Source organism: Suricata suricatta, chromosome 12 (genome assembly GCF_006229205.1).
Source record: "Suricata suricatta isolate VVHF042 chromosome 12, meerkat_22Aug2017_6uvM2_HiC, whole genome shotgun sequence".
In the NCBI taxonomy this organism is placed as follows: domain Eukaryota; kingdom Metazoa; phylum Chordata; class Mammalia; order Carnivora; family Herpestidae; genus Suricata; species Suricata suricatta.
In genome coordinates, this window is record NC_043711.1 from 3,745,331 (window position 1) to 3,759,178 (window position 13,848).

At 62.9% G+C, this 13,848-nt stretch overlaps 4 protein-coding genes across 13 annotated transcripts in view; 2 read left to right on the plus strand and 2 right to left on the minus strand.

Annotated features, from left to right (window-relative positions):
* Positions 1-946: 946 nt before the first annotated feature.
* MICOS13 (mitochondrial contact site and cristae organizing system subunit 13) lies at positions 947-3,212 on the minus strand. Of its 2 annotated transcripts, none has more exons than XM_029918431.1 (4): positions 2,712-3,212; positions 1,878-1,986; positions 1,546-1,597; positions 947-1,176 (listed from the first exon to the last, which is right to left on the minus strand). In XM_029918431.1, exons 1-4 carry the CDS (start codon positions 2,738-2,740, stop codon positions 1,079-1,081), a joined length of 288 nt encoding a protein of 95 aa, XP_029774291.1. In that variant the 5' UTR covers positions 2,741-3,212; the 3' UTR covers positions 947-1,078. The 2 variants fall into 2 exon arrangements, with proteins under 2 accessions (XP_029774291.1, XP_029774290.1); XM_029918430.1 differs by having other exon boundaries at positions 1,809-1,986; positions 2,712-3,191.
* A 98-nt stretch (positions 3,213-3,310) lies between these two features.
* On the plus strand, positions 3,311-7,850 carry HSD11B1L (hydroxysteroid 11-beta dehydrogenase 1 like). Of its 7 annotated transcripts, none has more exons than XM_029918424.1 (8): positions 3,311-3,551; positions 5,145-5,272; positions 5,362-5,492; positions 5,904-6,015; positions 6,347-6,438; positions 6,607-6,700; positions 6,834-6,999; positions 7,080-7,850. In XM_029918424.1, the coding sequence occupies exons 2-8, from the start codon at positions 5,200-5,202 to the stop codon at positions 7,273-7,275; spliced, it is 864 nt and encodes a 287-aa protein (XP_029774284.1). In that variant the 5' UTR covers positions 3,311-3,551; positions 5,145-5,199; the 3' UTR covers positions 7,276-7,850. The 7 variants fall into 7 exon arrangements, with proteins under 7 accessions (XP_029774284.1, XP_029774283.1, XP_029774285.1 ...); XM_029918423.1 differs by having other exon boundaries at positions 5,177-5,272; XM_029918425.1 differs by lacking the exon at positions 3,311-3,551 and adding an exon at positions 4,249-4,853 and having other exon boundaries at positions 5,177-5,272.
* Positions 7,851-8,937: 1,087 nt separating this feature from the next.
* Positions 8,938-10,845, plus strand: RPL36 (ribosomal protein L36). Its single transcript, XM_029918432.1, has 4 exons — positions 8,938-9,045; positions 9,224-9,318; positions 9,835-9,969; positions 10,710-10,845. The coding sequence occupies exons 2-4, from the start codon at positions 9,226-9,228 to the stop codon at positions 10,797-10,799; spliced, it is 318 nt and encodes a 105-aa protein (XP_029774292.1). The 5' UTR covers positions 8,938-9,045; positions 9,224-9,225; the 3' UTR covers positions 10,800-10,845.
* An 81-nt stretch (positions 10,846-10,926) lies between these two features.
* The window catches only part of LONP1 (lon peptidase 1, mitochondrial), a 17,046-nt gene continuing 14,124 nt past the window's right edge, over positions 10,927-13,848 (minus strand). For 2 of the 3 annotated variants that reach the window (XM_029918420.1, XM_029918421.1), the window contains exons 15-19: positions 13,101-13,241; positions 12,668-12,833; positions 12,012-12,229; positions 11,762-11,926; positions 10,927-11,281 (exon numbers count right to left, since the gene is read on the minus strand). In XM_029918420.1, coding sequence (XP_029774280.1) covers positions 11,105-11,281; positions 11,762-11,926; positions 12,012-12,229; positions 12,668-12,833; positions 13,101-13,241 — 867 coding nt within the window. In that variant the 3' untranslated portion in view covers positions 10,927-11,104. Of the gene's footprint in view, positions 11,282-11,761; positions 11,927-12,011; positions 12,230-12,667; positions 12,834-13,100; positions 13,257-13,848 lie in introns of all 3 variants that reach the window. The other variant, XM_029918419.1, reaches the window with a different exon arrangement.

Sequence of the window (13,848 nt, forward strand, 5' to 3'; positions counted from 1 at the left end):
GGGACCTACGGCAGCTTCTCATCCCTGGAGAGCCTGCAAAATGTCGTGGCTTCTGGTCTCTGCTCTCCTCACGTGTGACCGCTGTCCTCTCCTTGCTCAGCGGCCCAGGTGAGCTCAGCGACAGAACTCTCGGGAAAGGGGAGTGGGGTGGGGGTCCCATGCCAGCTCCGGACACCGCTGCTCGCCGGCTCCCCGCTCCTGGAGGAAGCGCCTGGGCCCGTCTCCAGCTCCCACCCAAGCCCATCTCCTGTTGTCTGTCTGGGGCACAGATTGCCTCCGGCGCCATCCTGGTGGGACGCCCGCGGGGCCGGGAGTGTTTCTGGGGTGCACCCGCTGGCCCCGCCCGGTGGGAAGAACAGTCCAGCCACAGGCAGCTGACTCAGTGAGGGACAGGAAAGGCTTCCTGGTGGACCAGGGGACACTGGGAGGGCAGGACCTTTGTGGGCTGGGGAGCCCCCCTCCGCTGCCACAACCGTGCAGCCTGTGGTCCCTAGGAACCCCCAGACTGCGGGGAGAGGGTGGGACGCGCGGGTGGAGACCGGGACTAGCCCAGACTAGACCCAGTGGTCAGTGAGCTGAGCCAGATGGAGGGTGAGTGACCACAGGAGCGCCTGGCCACACAGAGATGAATTCTGCTCACTGCCGAGCCTCCACCTCCAGGACGCCCACCAGGGGCTCAGCCCTCCACGAACTGAGACCCCAAGCTGGGCGGGCCACCAGCACTTCCTCAACCCATCCCTGGGCCCTGAGCACGGTCTATGGAGCACCGGGGCTAAGTGTCTGCTCCCAACCCCCTACACCAGGTTGGGGACTCAGCAGGCAGGGCCCACCGATGCCTCCGGTCAAGGTTAAGCTCTGAGGAACCACGAGGCACCAGCAGCCCAGGTCCCTGTGCTCTGGCAGCAGCCGGCCACCCCAAGCCCATAGGGCAAGCACACGCGTCGGGAACACTTCCAAAGTCCTTTATTGGGCCAGCGAGGCCGGGAGCCGCCCTTGGAGTTGGGTCTCAGTCCCAGTCTGGAGTCTCTGGGTCTATGACATCCCTGGCCCTCTGGGGCAGGTGGCCGCCTCCGACGGGCTACTTGATCCGCTCCTTCAGGTATTCCCAGCCCTCCCTGGAGTACTCGCCCGCCTTGGTGGGGGCTGCTGACAGCGCTGACATCACCTTAATGATGCCTGTGGGGAGGGAGGGCCCCGTGCCTTCAGCCACAGGGCTTAGCTCCCCTTCCCCGTTCCCCCCGCAAGGCTCTTAGAGGCCGCAGTTCCAGCTCAGTCAGCTCCACACAGGGAAACTGAGGCAGAGATGGGGCAGCGCCTCGCCTTGTCTGAGGTCACACGACGAGCTCCAGAGTGGCCCGTCCTCCACGGAGGCGCCATTGCGCTCCCGCCTCCCTGAAGTCTCCATCCCTTTTCCTCTCTCAGATCAGTGGGGGGTGCACAGAGCAGGAAGGGGAACAATGGAAGGAATGGCCAGGAAATGGGGGTGGGGGGTGCTGACTGGGGTCCTCGGGGCCGCCACCCCCAAGCACAGGGACCAGGGCCTACCTGAATTCCAGGAGTCACGGACGTGGAAGTTAAACTTTGGAAGGGCTGGGAGCTGGGAAGAGAGGGAGGAAGGGGGCAGGTGAAAAGGGAAGGGGCCCAGGAACCCCAGCCCCCTCCAGAGGCAGGGGAGAGCAGCCCCCAGCTCACTGTAGGTGACGCCAAGCAGGGAGAGACCAGGGACCAAAAGCCACCCCAGACCTGACACCTGCGACACCCCCCCCCCCCCCCCCCCCATCTTAGCCTCACTCCCAGGCCCTGTGTACCTGGGGCATCTTCAGACCCGTCTGCTCACACACGTACTGGCTGAACTGGTACAGGGCTGGGGGCACTACCTCCTCGGCCTTCTGAAGGACAGCCTGGCTCTTGTCACTTGGCCCCAGCAGCTCCTGGTCATACACCAGGTAGACGGCACCCCCAGCCACGCTGCCCTTGATGAGGAACCTGCATGCAGGGAAGGGAAGGACAGCAGCTCAGCCACTCATGGGACACCAGTGGCCACCCTCGGGGCTCCAGGCCCACTTAGGGGAGAAGCTGGACTCCCGGGGCCATCACGTCCTCAGAGCGACATACGTGAAGCCACGCTGCATAAGGCACTGTGGCCCAGAGGCGTGCCTGACGCCTACTATGCCTACTGAGTGTTGTACTCAATTTACGCTGCAAACCGGAACTACTCGGCCCCATTTAACTGGTAAACTAAGTCCCGGAGAGGAACTGCGGGGCACTCGTGATCCCGCACAGAGCAGGGGACAGTGAAGACTTAAGACATTTGACTTTCTGCCTTCCAACCCCGGGAGGCACGACCTGTGCGCAACCTTCGAGGGGCTTCCAAGTGGCCCCGGTCGCTTCTAGTCTGTCATCCGTCGTTCTGGGCACGCATTAACTTCCTGAAACAGCGCGTGCGGCATTCCCACCTTACAGAGGAGGCAACTGAGGCTCCGAGAGATCTCGGACACAATCAGGAGGCAAGGGCTCGCTGGGACGCGCGGGAAGGAGGCGACAGGAGATCTCGGGAAGCCCCTCCCCGCCTGAGCCTTGGTTTCCCCATCAGGGCGATGGGGGACCTGACACCACGGAATTCGAAGATTCAGTCGGGAGCAAACCGGATGGGGTGCCCACAGGAGGGAACTTTTTCGGGGGCTCGGGGCCCGCTCGGCAGCCCCACGCACCTCATCAGCGACCACACTCGGGGCACCATGGTCCCTCTGCTCCGCGCGCAAGGACACTCGACTCGCTCGCCGCTTCCGGTGGCGACGCCGCAGAGGCCTCTGGGAAATGTAGTCACCCTAGTCAGCCGTAAAGGCCTTCGGGAATCGAAGTCGCTCGACGGCTCAGAGACTCCGGAGAGGGACGGCGACCTTACAGCGAAAGGGTTCTGAGAAGTGTAATCTTCAGAGCCCGGGCGCCGCAAAACTGCCTGGGAAATGGAGTCGGCTGGACCCCCTGAGGCGCCGGATGGCTCGCCTAGCCGCCCAGACTTCTGGGAAATGTAGTCCCTCCTGGCACGGCTGCGATGTCGTGAGGGGAAACGGGAGTAGGGCTTCTAGAGTGAGGCCGGAGACTGACCCAAGAAGATGTCGGAGCCCGAGAGATCCACCCGCGCCCGCGCGGGGGACTAAGGGCCCAGGCCTAGGAAGAGTGTGCCAGTTAGATGGTCGTCACGGCAACGCGACATCAGAATTGTGCGAAGGAGGCTGGCCCTCGGCCACAAGATCAGAGCCGGGGGTGGGGCTTTCATCCAGGGGGCGGGACCAGGACCACAAGTGGGAGGGGGCGAGCCAGGCCCAGAGCGGTTGCCCGGCAACGCCCGGGCGCCAAGTTACCGTGGCCAAGCCCCTCCCTCTGAGGAGGTGGGCTCGGGGTCACGTGACTCAGGCCCTACTGGAGGGGGCGCGGTCGGGGGACCGGCCGGACGCGACCACTCAGGGAGGTCCGAGGGGCACACGCCTCGTTCCCTGGCTCGGACCCCAGCCCCTCTGGACCGTGGGGAGAAACTGAGGCTCGAGTGGGTAAGTGAAAGGTTGGGAGCGCGCAAAACGGCGCACGTCCTTTTTGTCCCGAGGGGAAACTGAGGCCCGGGGAGGTCAGAGGACCAGTACATTCTACGATCGTCTGGTTCCCCCTATTCCTCCCCCAACGCAGGCCGACCGCTCCATCCATCCATCCGTCTATCCGTCCTTCCACCCACCCACCCAGCGAGCCATTCATCCACCCGACCCCCCCCCCCCCCCCCCCCCCCCCCGCCCTGCTGCTGTGGTCAGGGCCAGGGCCGTAGGAGGGTCAGGCTGAGGCGCTTCGCAGCCTTTCCCTGGACGTGAGGAGGGGTGGGAGGGCTGGGGATGGGGAGCAGTTCACTTTTCTGAGAACTGAGGAAGGTTCATAGACGGGAATGGTGGACGATGAGAATGGATAGGCGGGCCACAGCCCGACCCGCTGGGCATTGTGGGCCGAGGATCTTAGTCTCTATGGTGGGGCAGTGGGGGGGCCCACGAGGGTTTGGAGCAGGAAGGGGGACATCAGACTTATTTGGACAAAGATCCCTTTGGCTGCCTCAAGAGGGGAGAGAGGGAGGGGGGTGTGAGGATGGGGGCGCCAGGGAGGAGGCAGCTGCAGCTTGGGGCAAAGGACTGAGGGCTGGGTCTAGAGACTGAAGGTCTGAGGACCCTCCAACCCCACCATGTCTCAGTTCTGGAAGTGCCCCTCGCGTCTTTGTCCTGAGTTTGAAGGATTGAAACCCCAAGATGGGGTGGATCTGTGCCTTTCCCAGGGAACATGCATGACCCCTCCCCTCCCCCAACGTTAAGCCCTCGGCCTGTTTCTCTCTTTCACCTTCTCCCTGGAACACACACATTCACTCCCACGGCTGGTATCACATCTTAACCCTGCTGGCGTGGGCTCTCGTGTCTCCAGACCAGCCCCAAGGTTCCTTCTGGGTGTCCCCAGGCAGAGTCATCTTTCTGGGCTCCCCCAAGAGTGAACAAAGCAAAAGCAGGTTTCCATTTCCTTCCTGCCTCGTGGAGCTGACAGGCTAGGAGGAGAGAGGGACCGTGAACATGTAACAAGTCATCCAGATAATATCAGGGAATGGCAAGCACTGAGACAATGAAAGTTGTGACGCAGGGGAGAGGGAGGGAGAGAGAGGGCCCGGTGGCTTTAGAAAGGAGGCCAGGAGGCACCCTCAGAGGTCAGTTCTGCGCTAATTTTAAAGAAGTGGGTTATACATGGGAAGCGCATTCCAGGCAGAAGGCCCAGCCAGTGCAAAGGCCCTGAGGCAGGATGGAGACTGGTTGGTTCTGAGGAACAGTGAAGAGGTGGGTGTGGCAAACTGGCAGCATGAGCAAGAGGGGCTGGTCCCTGTGGGGCCTTTTTGACCCTCAAAAGAGTCTGGCTTTTGTCCTAAATGAAATGGGGACGATTTTCAGCAGGGGGAGGCAAGATGTCCTTTGGCCGCTTGGTGGAGGGTGAAAGCCCAGAAGAGGTGAGGGGAGCGGGATGGTGACCTGGAGCAGGGTGGTGGCTGCGGAGATGGAGAAGTGAGGGTAGGGCCTGGGGCGTCTTCCGACAAAATCACATTTGAGGAAATGGGTGTGTCTGTGAGCCAGGCCTGTGCCTGCCACCCCCTCTCTGGACGCAGACCCTGCCGCCTCGAGGAGGGCCATGAAGGTACTGCTTCTCACCGGGCTGGGAGCCCTGTTCTTCTCCTACTATTGGGATGACAACTTTGACCCTGGTGAGTGCCTGGGGGCAGGGGGAGGGGAGGGAGGAATCCGGCCAGCTGTCTGGTGCACCCCCAGGGTTAATCACCCCTGCACCTGCCAGCCAGCCTGCAGGGGGCCCGCGTGCTGCTGACCGGGGCCAGTGCGGGCGTCGGGGAGGACCTGGCCTATCACTACGCCCGCCTGGGCTCACACCTGGTGCTCACTGCCCACACGGAGGCCCTCCTGCAGAAGGTGAGACATTTCATGTCCAGATGGATGGTGGGGTGGGCGTGGGGGGGAGACGGGGCCTGGGCTTCTGGAAATCCTTGCAAAGATCCAGGCTTCCTGCGTGACCTGAGGCAAGGAGCTTAACCTCTGTCCTCAGTTTCTTCGTTTGCAAACCGGAGACCATAAAACTACCTTTCTCATGGGTTACGCTGTCGGGTGGGTACAGTAAAACGGCGGGTGTAAAACGGAGGGTTCCTCGAGAAACGGGAGTATGGGTAGTGCCCACAGCGTGTGCTGAATAACGGGAATAACGTTGCATGATGAAGCTCAGAGTAGGGGCGGGGGGTTAGGCTGGGGCCCCAGTGGCCTAGCAGGTGGCAGGGGTGGGGGGCCGGCTGGGGTGGACGGGCCCACGGGCAGCTCTGGCCCCCCCAGGTGGTAGGGAACTGCCGGAAGCTGGGCGCTCCCAAGGTCTTCTACATCGCCGCGGACATGGCCTCCCCCGAGGTGCCCGAGCGCGTGGTGCAGTTTGCGCTGGACAAGCTGGGTGAGGGGCGGGGCCTTCGCGCCAGGACCCGAACGGGGTGGGGCCGTGACAGTCGGTGGGCGGAGGTTTACGGGGTCCGGGGCGTGACCAGGGGCTGGAACTCCGGACCGGGCCTTATTGGATCCGGGTCGAAGCCTGGCAGGACCCAGGGAGCAGGACCCGGTCTCTTTGCTACTAGGCGGGGCGCTACCCGGGGCAGAATTCACTGGGTCAGCGCTCTGGCCGAGGCTTTTCGAGTTCAAGGTGACGGCGCTAGGGGGGCGGGGTCTCTTAGGGCCCAGGGGCGGAGCCTCAAGGACTCGCTCCTTGCTGATGGGCCTCTCCGGGCCAGGAGGACTGGACTACCTCGTGCTCAACCATCTCGGCGCCAACCCGGCAGGCACGCGGTCCGGGAGCGTCCAGGCGACACGCTGGCTCATGCAGGTGCTCCGTGGCCCGTGGCCCGTCCTCCTAGCCCCAGACTCCACCCCTCCTAAATTTCCATCTCAGGCCCTGCCTCCCCAGCCCAGCCCCCCTCCCACTGCGTCAGGCCCCGCCCCTTCCGGGCTCGAGTTTCTCCGCGCTTCGGTGACTCGCCGTCGCCACCTGCAGGTGAACTTCTTGAGTTACGTGCAACTGACTTCGTTGGCGCTGCCCAGCCTGACGGACAGCAAAGGCTCCCTGGTGGTCGTGTCCTCGCTGCTCGGTGCGTGCACGCGGGGCGGAGAGTCGGGAGGCCGCAGGAGTCGGTGCGGCCGAGCCTGGAGGGGGCAGGAAGGCCCCCTGGAGGAGGGGGAGCGGCGGGGGTCACTCAGCTGCTGCCCATCCCGCCCTCTTAGGCCATGTACCCACGTCCTTCTCCAGCCCGTACTCGGCAGCCAAGTTCGCTCTGGACGGCTTCTTCGGCTCTCTGCGGCGGGAGCTAGACGTGCAGGACGTGAACGTGGCCATCACCATGTGTGTCCTGGGCCTCCGGGATCGCGCCTCCACCGCCGAGGGAGTCAGGTGAGGCCCGGGGCCATCAGGGGCACGGGGAGGTGAGGGGCCACCTAGCCGCAGTCTCCAGCGCGCCCTTCTGTCCCCAGGGGCATCACGAGGGCCAAGGCAGCCCCAGGGCCCAAGGCAGCCCTGGCCGTGATCCGCGGAGGTGCCACACGCGCCCCCGGCGTCTTCTACCCATGGCGCTTGCACCTGCTCTGCCTGCTCCGGGGCTGGCTGCCGCACCCGAGGGCCTGGTTCGTCCGCCAGGAGTTCAACGTCACCGCTGCCGCTGCTGCCTGAGCTTCTGCGGGTAGTTACTCCTTCATCTTCCCGAGGGGAGCCCTCCCTCCAGCCGCCCCGGAGCCGGACACCAACCGAGACACCTCGGAGATGGTGGCCGTGGCTCCAGACAGAGTCATTGAGAAAGAAAAGGAAAACCGAGAAAAACTACCAGCGCCTGGAAACAGTCACCGCTCCCCGCGTGCAGGTGCGGATCGTGTCGGTGACGTGGACGGCATTTCCTCAGTGTTCTGGGCCACCACCGACGGCCAGGTAGCTGCTGCTATTTTGCAGACGAGAAAACTGAGGCTCAGAGAGGTGATGTGACTTACCCCAGGGCCCTGGCCGAGTCAAACAGGGCACACCACCCCTGAGCCACTCTGGAAACCCTGTCCGTCTCCTACCTGGACCCACCGCATCCCTGATCTCTTCTTTCCACTCCGTTTTGGAGCATTTCCCTGCCGTTGCCCCAGGAAAGGGGCAGCCTTGAAACTGTCCTCCTGCTGATGGGTTCTGAGGCCGAGGAGGAGGGAAAGTATGAGTTCTGGGCTGGACCCAGCTTCCTGTTTCATTATAAACATCCTTCTACCCTTGCAGTACGTGTTCAAATGGCTTGGTCCTTTCAGTGTGCTGCTGGCAGGTGGGTCAAGAGGGGACCAGACTTGGGTATGGGGACCAGGCTTCTCAACCCTATTTTGGAGTGGAGAAATGGAAGCTGAGAGAGAGGTAGACCTTGCCCAGCAAGTCACAGGTGAAAGGAAGGGTACTGACCGGCACAAAGGTTTTATCTGCGGCATGAAGTAAGTGGTTTGTACACCAATAATGATAGTGTGTATCCGGCACTAAGCACTTGACATTGTTGATCCCACCGGAAGCTGGTCCTGCCATTGTTTCCATTTCGCAGATAAGGAAACATGTGTAGAGAGAGGCTGACGTCAGTGGCAGGGGCTGGGATTCTCTACCTGCACATCACTGATATTTACATCAATTACTGAAAAATTGACACTTCCTCTCCCTAAAATATCAAATTAGTGTGCTTACATAAAGAAAAAGCAACTCTACAAACTGTAGAACGAATACAGTGTTACAAAATGCAAGCTGTTGGCTATGCAAGGCTCTAGAATGAGCACGTGTTACAAAGTTTAACCCAAATAGATTAGCCCCAACCTGGAACCACCATTTGGGGATAAGTAGACGTGAAAGATAAAAACTGGAAAAAGATTTTTTTCGTTGCAACCTTGCCTCCTGTCCCTGATCCACCTAAAATTACATCAGATTACATCAAGTGCCCTCTGGGGGCGCTATACCACATCTTTTTCAGTTCTAGAATTTGGTATCATATAGAATGAAACCAATATCTGTTTATAGAAGTTTTATTTTGGGCCAAGTACCATGATATCTTAAACAGTTTGGAATAGGTACTATTATTGTCTTCATTCTATAAATGAAGAAATTGACATGCTGGGAGGTAAAGTTCCTGGCGCAGGGTCAGCAAGCCAGTGGCCAAGGTGCGATTTCAGCCAGGAACCTTCAAACGTAGGACTCGAACTCTGAGCTCCCCAACAGAGTCCTCACAACCACGCCCCAAACTAAGGCAGGCCCGCCAGTAATAAGTGCGCATGCGCAGGGAGGTGCCTCGCGCATGCTCATGTAGACCGCAGGGCCTCCAGCCGCTAGGGGGAGTGCGCGGCATTCCTGCCTCTCTGGCCCGCTCGACGCGCGGAAGCTAGATACCTCACAGTTCCCCGAGCTGCCAGCCCTTCCGCCGCGGGAGCCATTGAGGACCGGCAGGTTAGTAGGGCGCTCGGTATGTAGGATCTGTTGCCATCCGGGCTCCGCGGCCCCGAGGAGGCTCAGGGGTGCGGCTGGGGGCGGCGAGCAAGCCCCGCGGAGCCGGAACGCGGGGTTCCGGGCGGCGGGGACCGAGCCCGGATTCATTTCCACGTTCCCTCCGCCTCCCTGTCTGCAGCCATGGCTCTTCGCTACCCTATGGCCGTGGGCCTCAACAAGGGCCACAAGGTAACCAAGAACGTGAGCAAGCCGAGGCACAGCCGCCGCCGCGGGGTGAGTGCGGGCGCGCGCGTCGGGGGGGGGTCTCTTAGAGGGAGGCGGGTAGGGCCCCGGCGACAGGGAGAGCAGTGGGGCGCAGGCGGGATCCCCAGCGCGGGGGCTTGAGCGTGGGCGGGGTAGGGTTGGGGTGAGGCTCTCCGGAGCAGCGAGTGGAGACCCGTGCGAATCGCCTGCGCGGCGAACGCCGGCTGGGCCACACAGCTGCGCGCCCTGTGCGGGCGTCTGCCGGGCGCACGGGCCCCGGGTGGGGGCGGGAGAGCGGAGGCCCTGGGAGGGCGGTGAAGCGGGTCCGTCGTTACGCAGCTGCGGCCCCACGGTGCCCGGCTGCGCCCCCTGCAGGAGGTGTCCGGCCCAGGCACCTGCCTGGGGCCGGGCCGGGCGGGAGGGCGGTGTCGAGAAGGCTGGGGGTGCGGGAGAGGAGGAGTCCCGATTGCGTTGTAGAGGGGGTTCGGCGCCCCCGGGGGTATGGACTCAGGGCCTCGCGCTGACCCCCCTCCTCCCTGTCCCCAGCGCCTCACCAAGCACACCAAGTTCGTGCGGGACATGATCCGAGAGGTGTGCGGCTTCGCCCCGTACGAGCGCCGAGCCATGGAGCTGCTCAAAGTCTCCAAGGACAAGCGCGCGCTCAAGTTCATCAAGAAAAGGGTAGGTGCACGAGGCTCAGGTGGGCAGTCGGTTAAGTGTCCGGCTTCGGCTCAGGTCAGGATCTCAGTTCGTGGGTTCAAGCCCCACGTCGGGCTCTGTGCTAACCGTTCAGAACCTGAAGCCTGCTTTGGATTCTGTCTCCCTCTCTGCCCCTTCCCTGCTTGCACTGCCTGTTTAAAAAATAAGTTAAACATTAACATTTAAGAAAAGGGTAGGTGCACCGGGCCTGGTGGTCATTTGGTTAAGCGTCCAGCTTTGGCTCAGGTCATGATCTCACAGCTCCCGAGTTTGAGCCCCGTGTCGGGCTCTGTGCTGACAGCTCGGAGCCTGCTTTGGATTCTGTCTTCCTGTTTGCCCTCCTCCCCTGCTTGCACACGGTCTCTCACAAAAATAAGAGGAAAGAACAAGGTAGGTGGTTGGGTTGCCTGGGGGTCCAGTCAGTCAAGTGTTGACTCTTGGTTTCAGCTCCGGTCGTGATCTCAGGCCTCACGGGTTTGAGCCGGGGTCCTGCCGGGGACTCTCGGTCCCTCTCCGCTTGCACGGTCTGTCTGAAATAAGTCAGGTCATGACCTCATGGTTCATGCACTTGAGCTCCGTGTGGAGACAGCTTGGAGCCTGGTCTGGATTCTGTCTGCCTCTCTCTGCTCTTGCCTATTTCTCCCCTAACGAAGGTGTAGGTGGTCTGGTGGTGGCAGGAATGGGACTTGGGGCCCAGCCTGACCACACTCTGCTCCCGGCAGGTGGGGACGCACATTCGGGCCAAGAGGAAGAGAGAGGAGCTGAGCAACGTGCTGGCAGCCATGCGGAAAGCGGCGGCCAAGAAGGACTGAGCCCTTGCCCGCCCCTCTGTATGTAATAAAGTCTTTTTGGAACTTGGGGGTCTTGTATTGGCCTGGGGAGACGGGCCATCCCTTCCCGGGGTGCGGCGGTGACGCGGTGCAGACACACAGCCCGGCAGTACTGCAAAGGGTTTTAATCATAATTAAATAGTTCGAATGTGCCAGACTGATTAAGCCACAGGGGAGGGCCTGAGACCCTGGCCTCTCCTGAGCCTCCTGGCAGCCAGGCTGCCCCGAGCCCCCGGTCCCCAGGGCGTGACCGCCCAGCCCTTCGGTGCCCGCAGCGCCGGGCTGCGTCACCGCTCCACCGCCAGGGCCTCGGCCAGCTCCTCGGGGAAGGCGATGGCGAAGATGTCCCGGTAGTGCTCCACGAAGTGCACCTCCAGGCCCTCGGTGATGAAGGCGGCCAGGTCGTAGAAGTCCTTCTTGTTCTCGGCCGGCAAGACGATGCACGTCACCCCCGCTCGCTTTGCCTGGGGGGAGGGGACAGCGGGTCAGCTGGGAGGCATAAGCCCGCAGATGAGGAAACTGAGGCCCAAGTCCCATCCCAGAGCCTAGTTTCCGTGATTAACCCCACCCCTTCCCTCCTGCCGTCCTCCCTGGGAGGGCTGCTGTCTCTGCTGGAGGCCACAGGCCCCCATCTGCCCCCAGGCACCAGCCAGGACACCGCACATGTGGAAAGCCCCCTGAGATGGCTGTCCTGTCCCCATCTGAGGATGCGCTGCAGGGAGGTGGGAGGCTCACGACCCAGGGCGCAGGCCAGGCTGGTCTCCCCCACCGCCAAGGGGCTAGGGGCTCCCTGTTCTCGGCCTCCCTGGTTCTAGAGGGAAGCAGATTGCCCCCTAGCGCGGGGGAGCCGAGGTGGGCAGCTCAACAGGGGCCCAGGGCCCTGCAAGCCAGACCACTGCCCCTCCTTGGCTCGCATGGGGCCTGCCAGAAGGGGTGACACTCACCGCGATGGTCTTTTCCTTGATGCCGCCCACCGGCAGAATCTTGCCCCTGAGGGACACCTCGCCCGTCATGGCCAAGTTCGGTCTGACGGGCCGGTTCATGGCCAGGGAGAGCAGCGCCGTGACGATGGTGCAGCCCGCACTCGGGCCATCCTTGGGGGTGGCGCCCTGTGGGGGGAGGAGGCAGCTGGGGGTGGGCAGGCCGGGCTGGGGAGGGGGCTCTGCCAGAGGCAGGCCAGGGAGGGGGGCTCACCTCAGGCACGTGCAGGTGGATGTGGGAGGCAACCAGGTAGTCATTGGTGGGGTCCTGCTGCATCAGGAAGGCCCTGGCGAAGGTGTAGGCGATGCGAGCACTCTCCTTCATCACGTCCCCCAGCTGGCCGGTCACCTCCAGGCTTCCGTCCTTGTCCCCTTTGCTGTCCTTGTCTCGTGGCCGCCGAGGGGAAGTCTCAACAAACAGCGTAGAGCCTCCTGGGAAACCAGCGGGAGAGCCTGTGAACTCTGGGGACCCTCAGATTCTAGGGACCGTAGCGCCCCCCCCCCCAACAGTGGGGCCACCTAGCAGGTGCCCCTTCGGTCCTTCCCTCTGCAGCACTGTCCCTCCCCTGGCCTGGGGCCCGCCAGTCCCATGCAGCACGGCCTCTTCACATGCTGGCCACTGAACGTGCCGGTGTGACTGCTCCACTGCGGGCCAGACTCAGCTCACGGAGCTCTGCTGCTCCCGGCTGGGCCGGGGGGGGGGTGTCTCCCCTCAAAGCCAGTAGGGCTTGTGGGGCCAGAGCCACCTGGGCCCCATTGTTTTCCTCCATCAGCCCCTGGTCCCTTGGGACCCCCTTCAGTGCCAGTGCATCTTGGGGACTTGCCTGTGATCTCCAGGGGTGTGCATCCCCCCCGCCCCGGGCTGCTCACCCATGGCGGTCCAGGCCAGCCCCATGACCACGCCGGGGGGCGTCACGTCGTACATGCGCTCCACGGTGAACACGGGCTTCCCCACGAAGTCCTGCAGGTTCTCGGGCGTCACCTCCACGTGCTCGGCCTCGCCGCTCACGATCTTGTAGGCGGACTTGCGCAAGACCTGGGGCGCAGCGGGTCAGCCAGTTCTAGGTTTGCAGCTCCATGGCGTTACGTGCACTCACGTGGTGGCGCAACTGTCTCCAGAACTTTCCATCTCAGAACTGCCCCCATGAAAGTGACCCCCCCCCCCGCCTCCCACCATCTATTCTCTGTGGACAGGACTCCTCTAGGGACCCCTGTGAGCGGGTTCACCTAGGACGTGTCCTGGAGTTGGCCTCTGGTCGTCACGACCCTCCACCTGCCCGCCCAGCACCCACCTCCAGCTCACCTTCTCCACCTGCTTCTGCAGGTTGCGCACGCCGCTCTCCCGGCAGTACTGCTTGATGAGGAGGGTCAGCACGTCCGAGGACAACTTGGCCTTGCTCTCGTCCAGGCCACACAGGGCACGGGCCTGGGGCACCAGGTAGCGCTGGCGGGGAGGGTACTGCTGCCGTCAGGACCCCCAGGGCGCTCCTGTGACCCCCACTCACCGCCGAGCCCTCCTGACAGCCCTCAGGATGGCAGAAGTGGGCCCAGCACCTGCCTGCACAGAGCTCTCGGCCCCAGGGGTGGCTGGGCGGCTGCCCCGGGAGGGGACCTCAGAGCTGAGACTTTGAGGAGCCAGCGAGGCTGGGAGGGAGGGAGGCAGGAGTCTGGACAGAGAGCACACAGGCGCCAGGACCCCACACCGAGTCCCCAGCTGCCCAGCAGCTCCCAGGTCTCTACCCAGGTCCCGTTCCTGCCCTTCCTCCAATGTCCTCTGAGACACCAGTCCCCCAGGAAGGTCTCCCTGGTCCCTGGGCTCACCCCACCTACACACTGAGGACCTGAGTCAGCGAGCGCGGCTACCACCCCAGGCAGACAGGAATGGGGGGATCAAGGGGCTCCAATGTTACCTACAGCCCAGCCCAACCCCGGCCACACAGCGGTGCTGGGACAGAGCCAGGAGGTGACACACGGGCCACCAGCACACACATCGGTACACTTGCGGCCGTGCTGGCCCTATGCCTCCAGGAACATGTGTTCCTCATGTTTCA

Excerpts from the sequence above, each read along its gene's own strand:
- MICOS13 (XM_029918430.1), bottom strand. The coding sequence starts at position 2,740 with ATGGTGCCCCGAGTGTGGTCGCTGATGAG. Across the intron at positions 1,987-2,711 it reads CGAGTGTGGTCGCTGATGAG|GTTCCTCATCAAGGGCAGCG; the intron begins GTGCGTGGGGCT and ends CCCTGCATGCAG. Across the intron at positions 1,598-1,808 it reads CGGGTCTGAAGATGCCCCAG|CTCCCAGCCCTTCCAAAGTT; the intron begins GTACACAGGGCC and ends CTCTCTTCCCAG.
- HSD11B1L (XM_029918424.1), top strand. The coding sequence starts at position 5,200 with ATGAAGGTACTGCTTCTCACCGGGCTGGGAGCCCTGTTCTTCTCCTAC. Across the intron at positions 5,273-5,361 it reads GGATGACAACTTTGACCCTG|CCAGCCTGCAGGGGGCCCGC; the intron begins GTGAGTGCCTGG and ends TGCACCTGCCAG. Across the intron at positions 6,439-6,606 it reads CGACACGCTGGCTCATGCAG|GTGAACTTCTTGAGTTACGT; the intron begins GTGCTCCGTGGC and ends CGCCACCTGCAG.
- RPL36 (XM_029918432.1), top strand. The coding sequence starts at position 9,226 with ATGGCTCTTCGCTACCCTATGGCCGTGGGCCTCAACAAGGGCCACAAG. Across the intron at positions 9,319-9,834 it reads GGCACAGCCGCCGCCGCGGG|CGCCTCACCAAGCACACCAA; the intron begins GTGAGTGCGGGC and ends CCCTGTCCCCAG. Across the intron at positions 9,970-10,709 it reads TCAAGTTCATCAAGAAAAGG|GTGGGGACGCACATTCGGGC; the intron begins GTAGGTGCACGA and ends TGCTCCCGGCAG.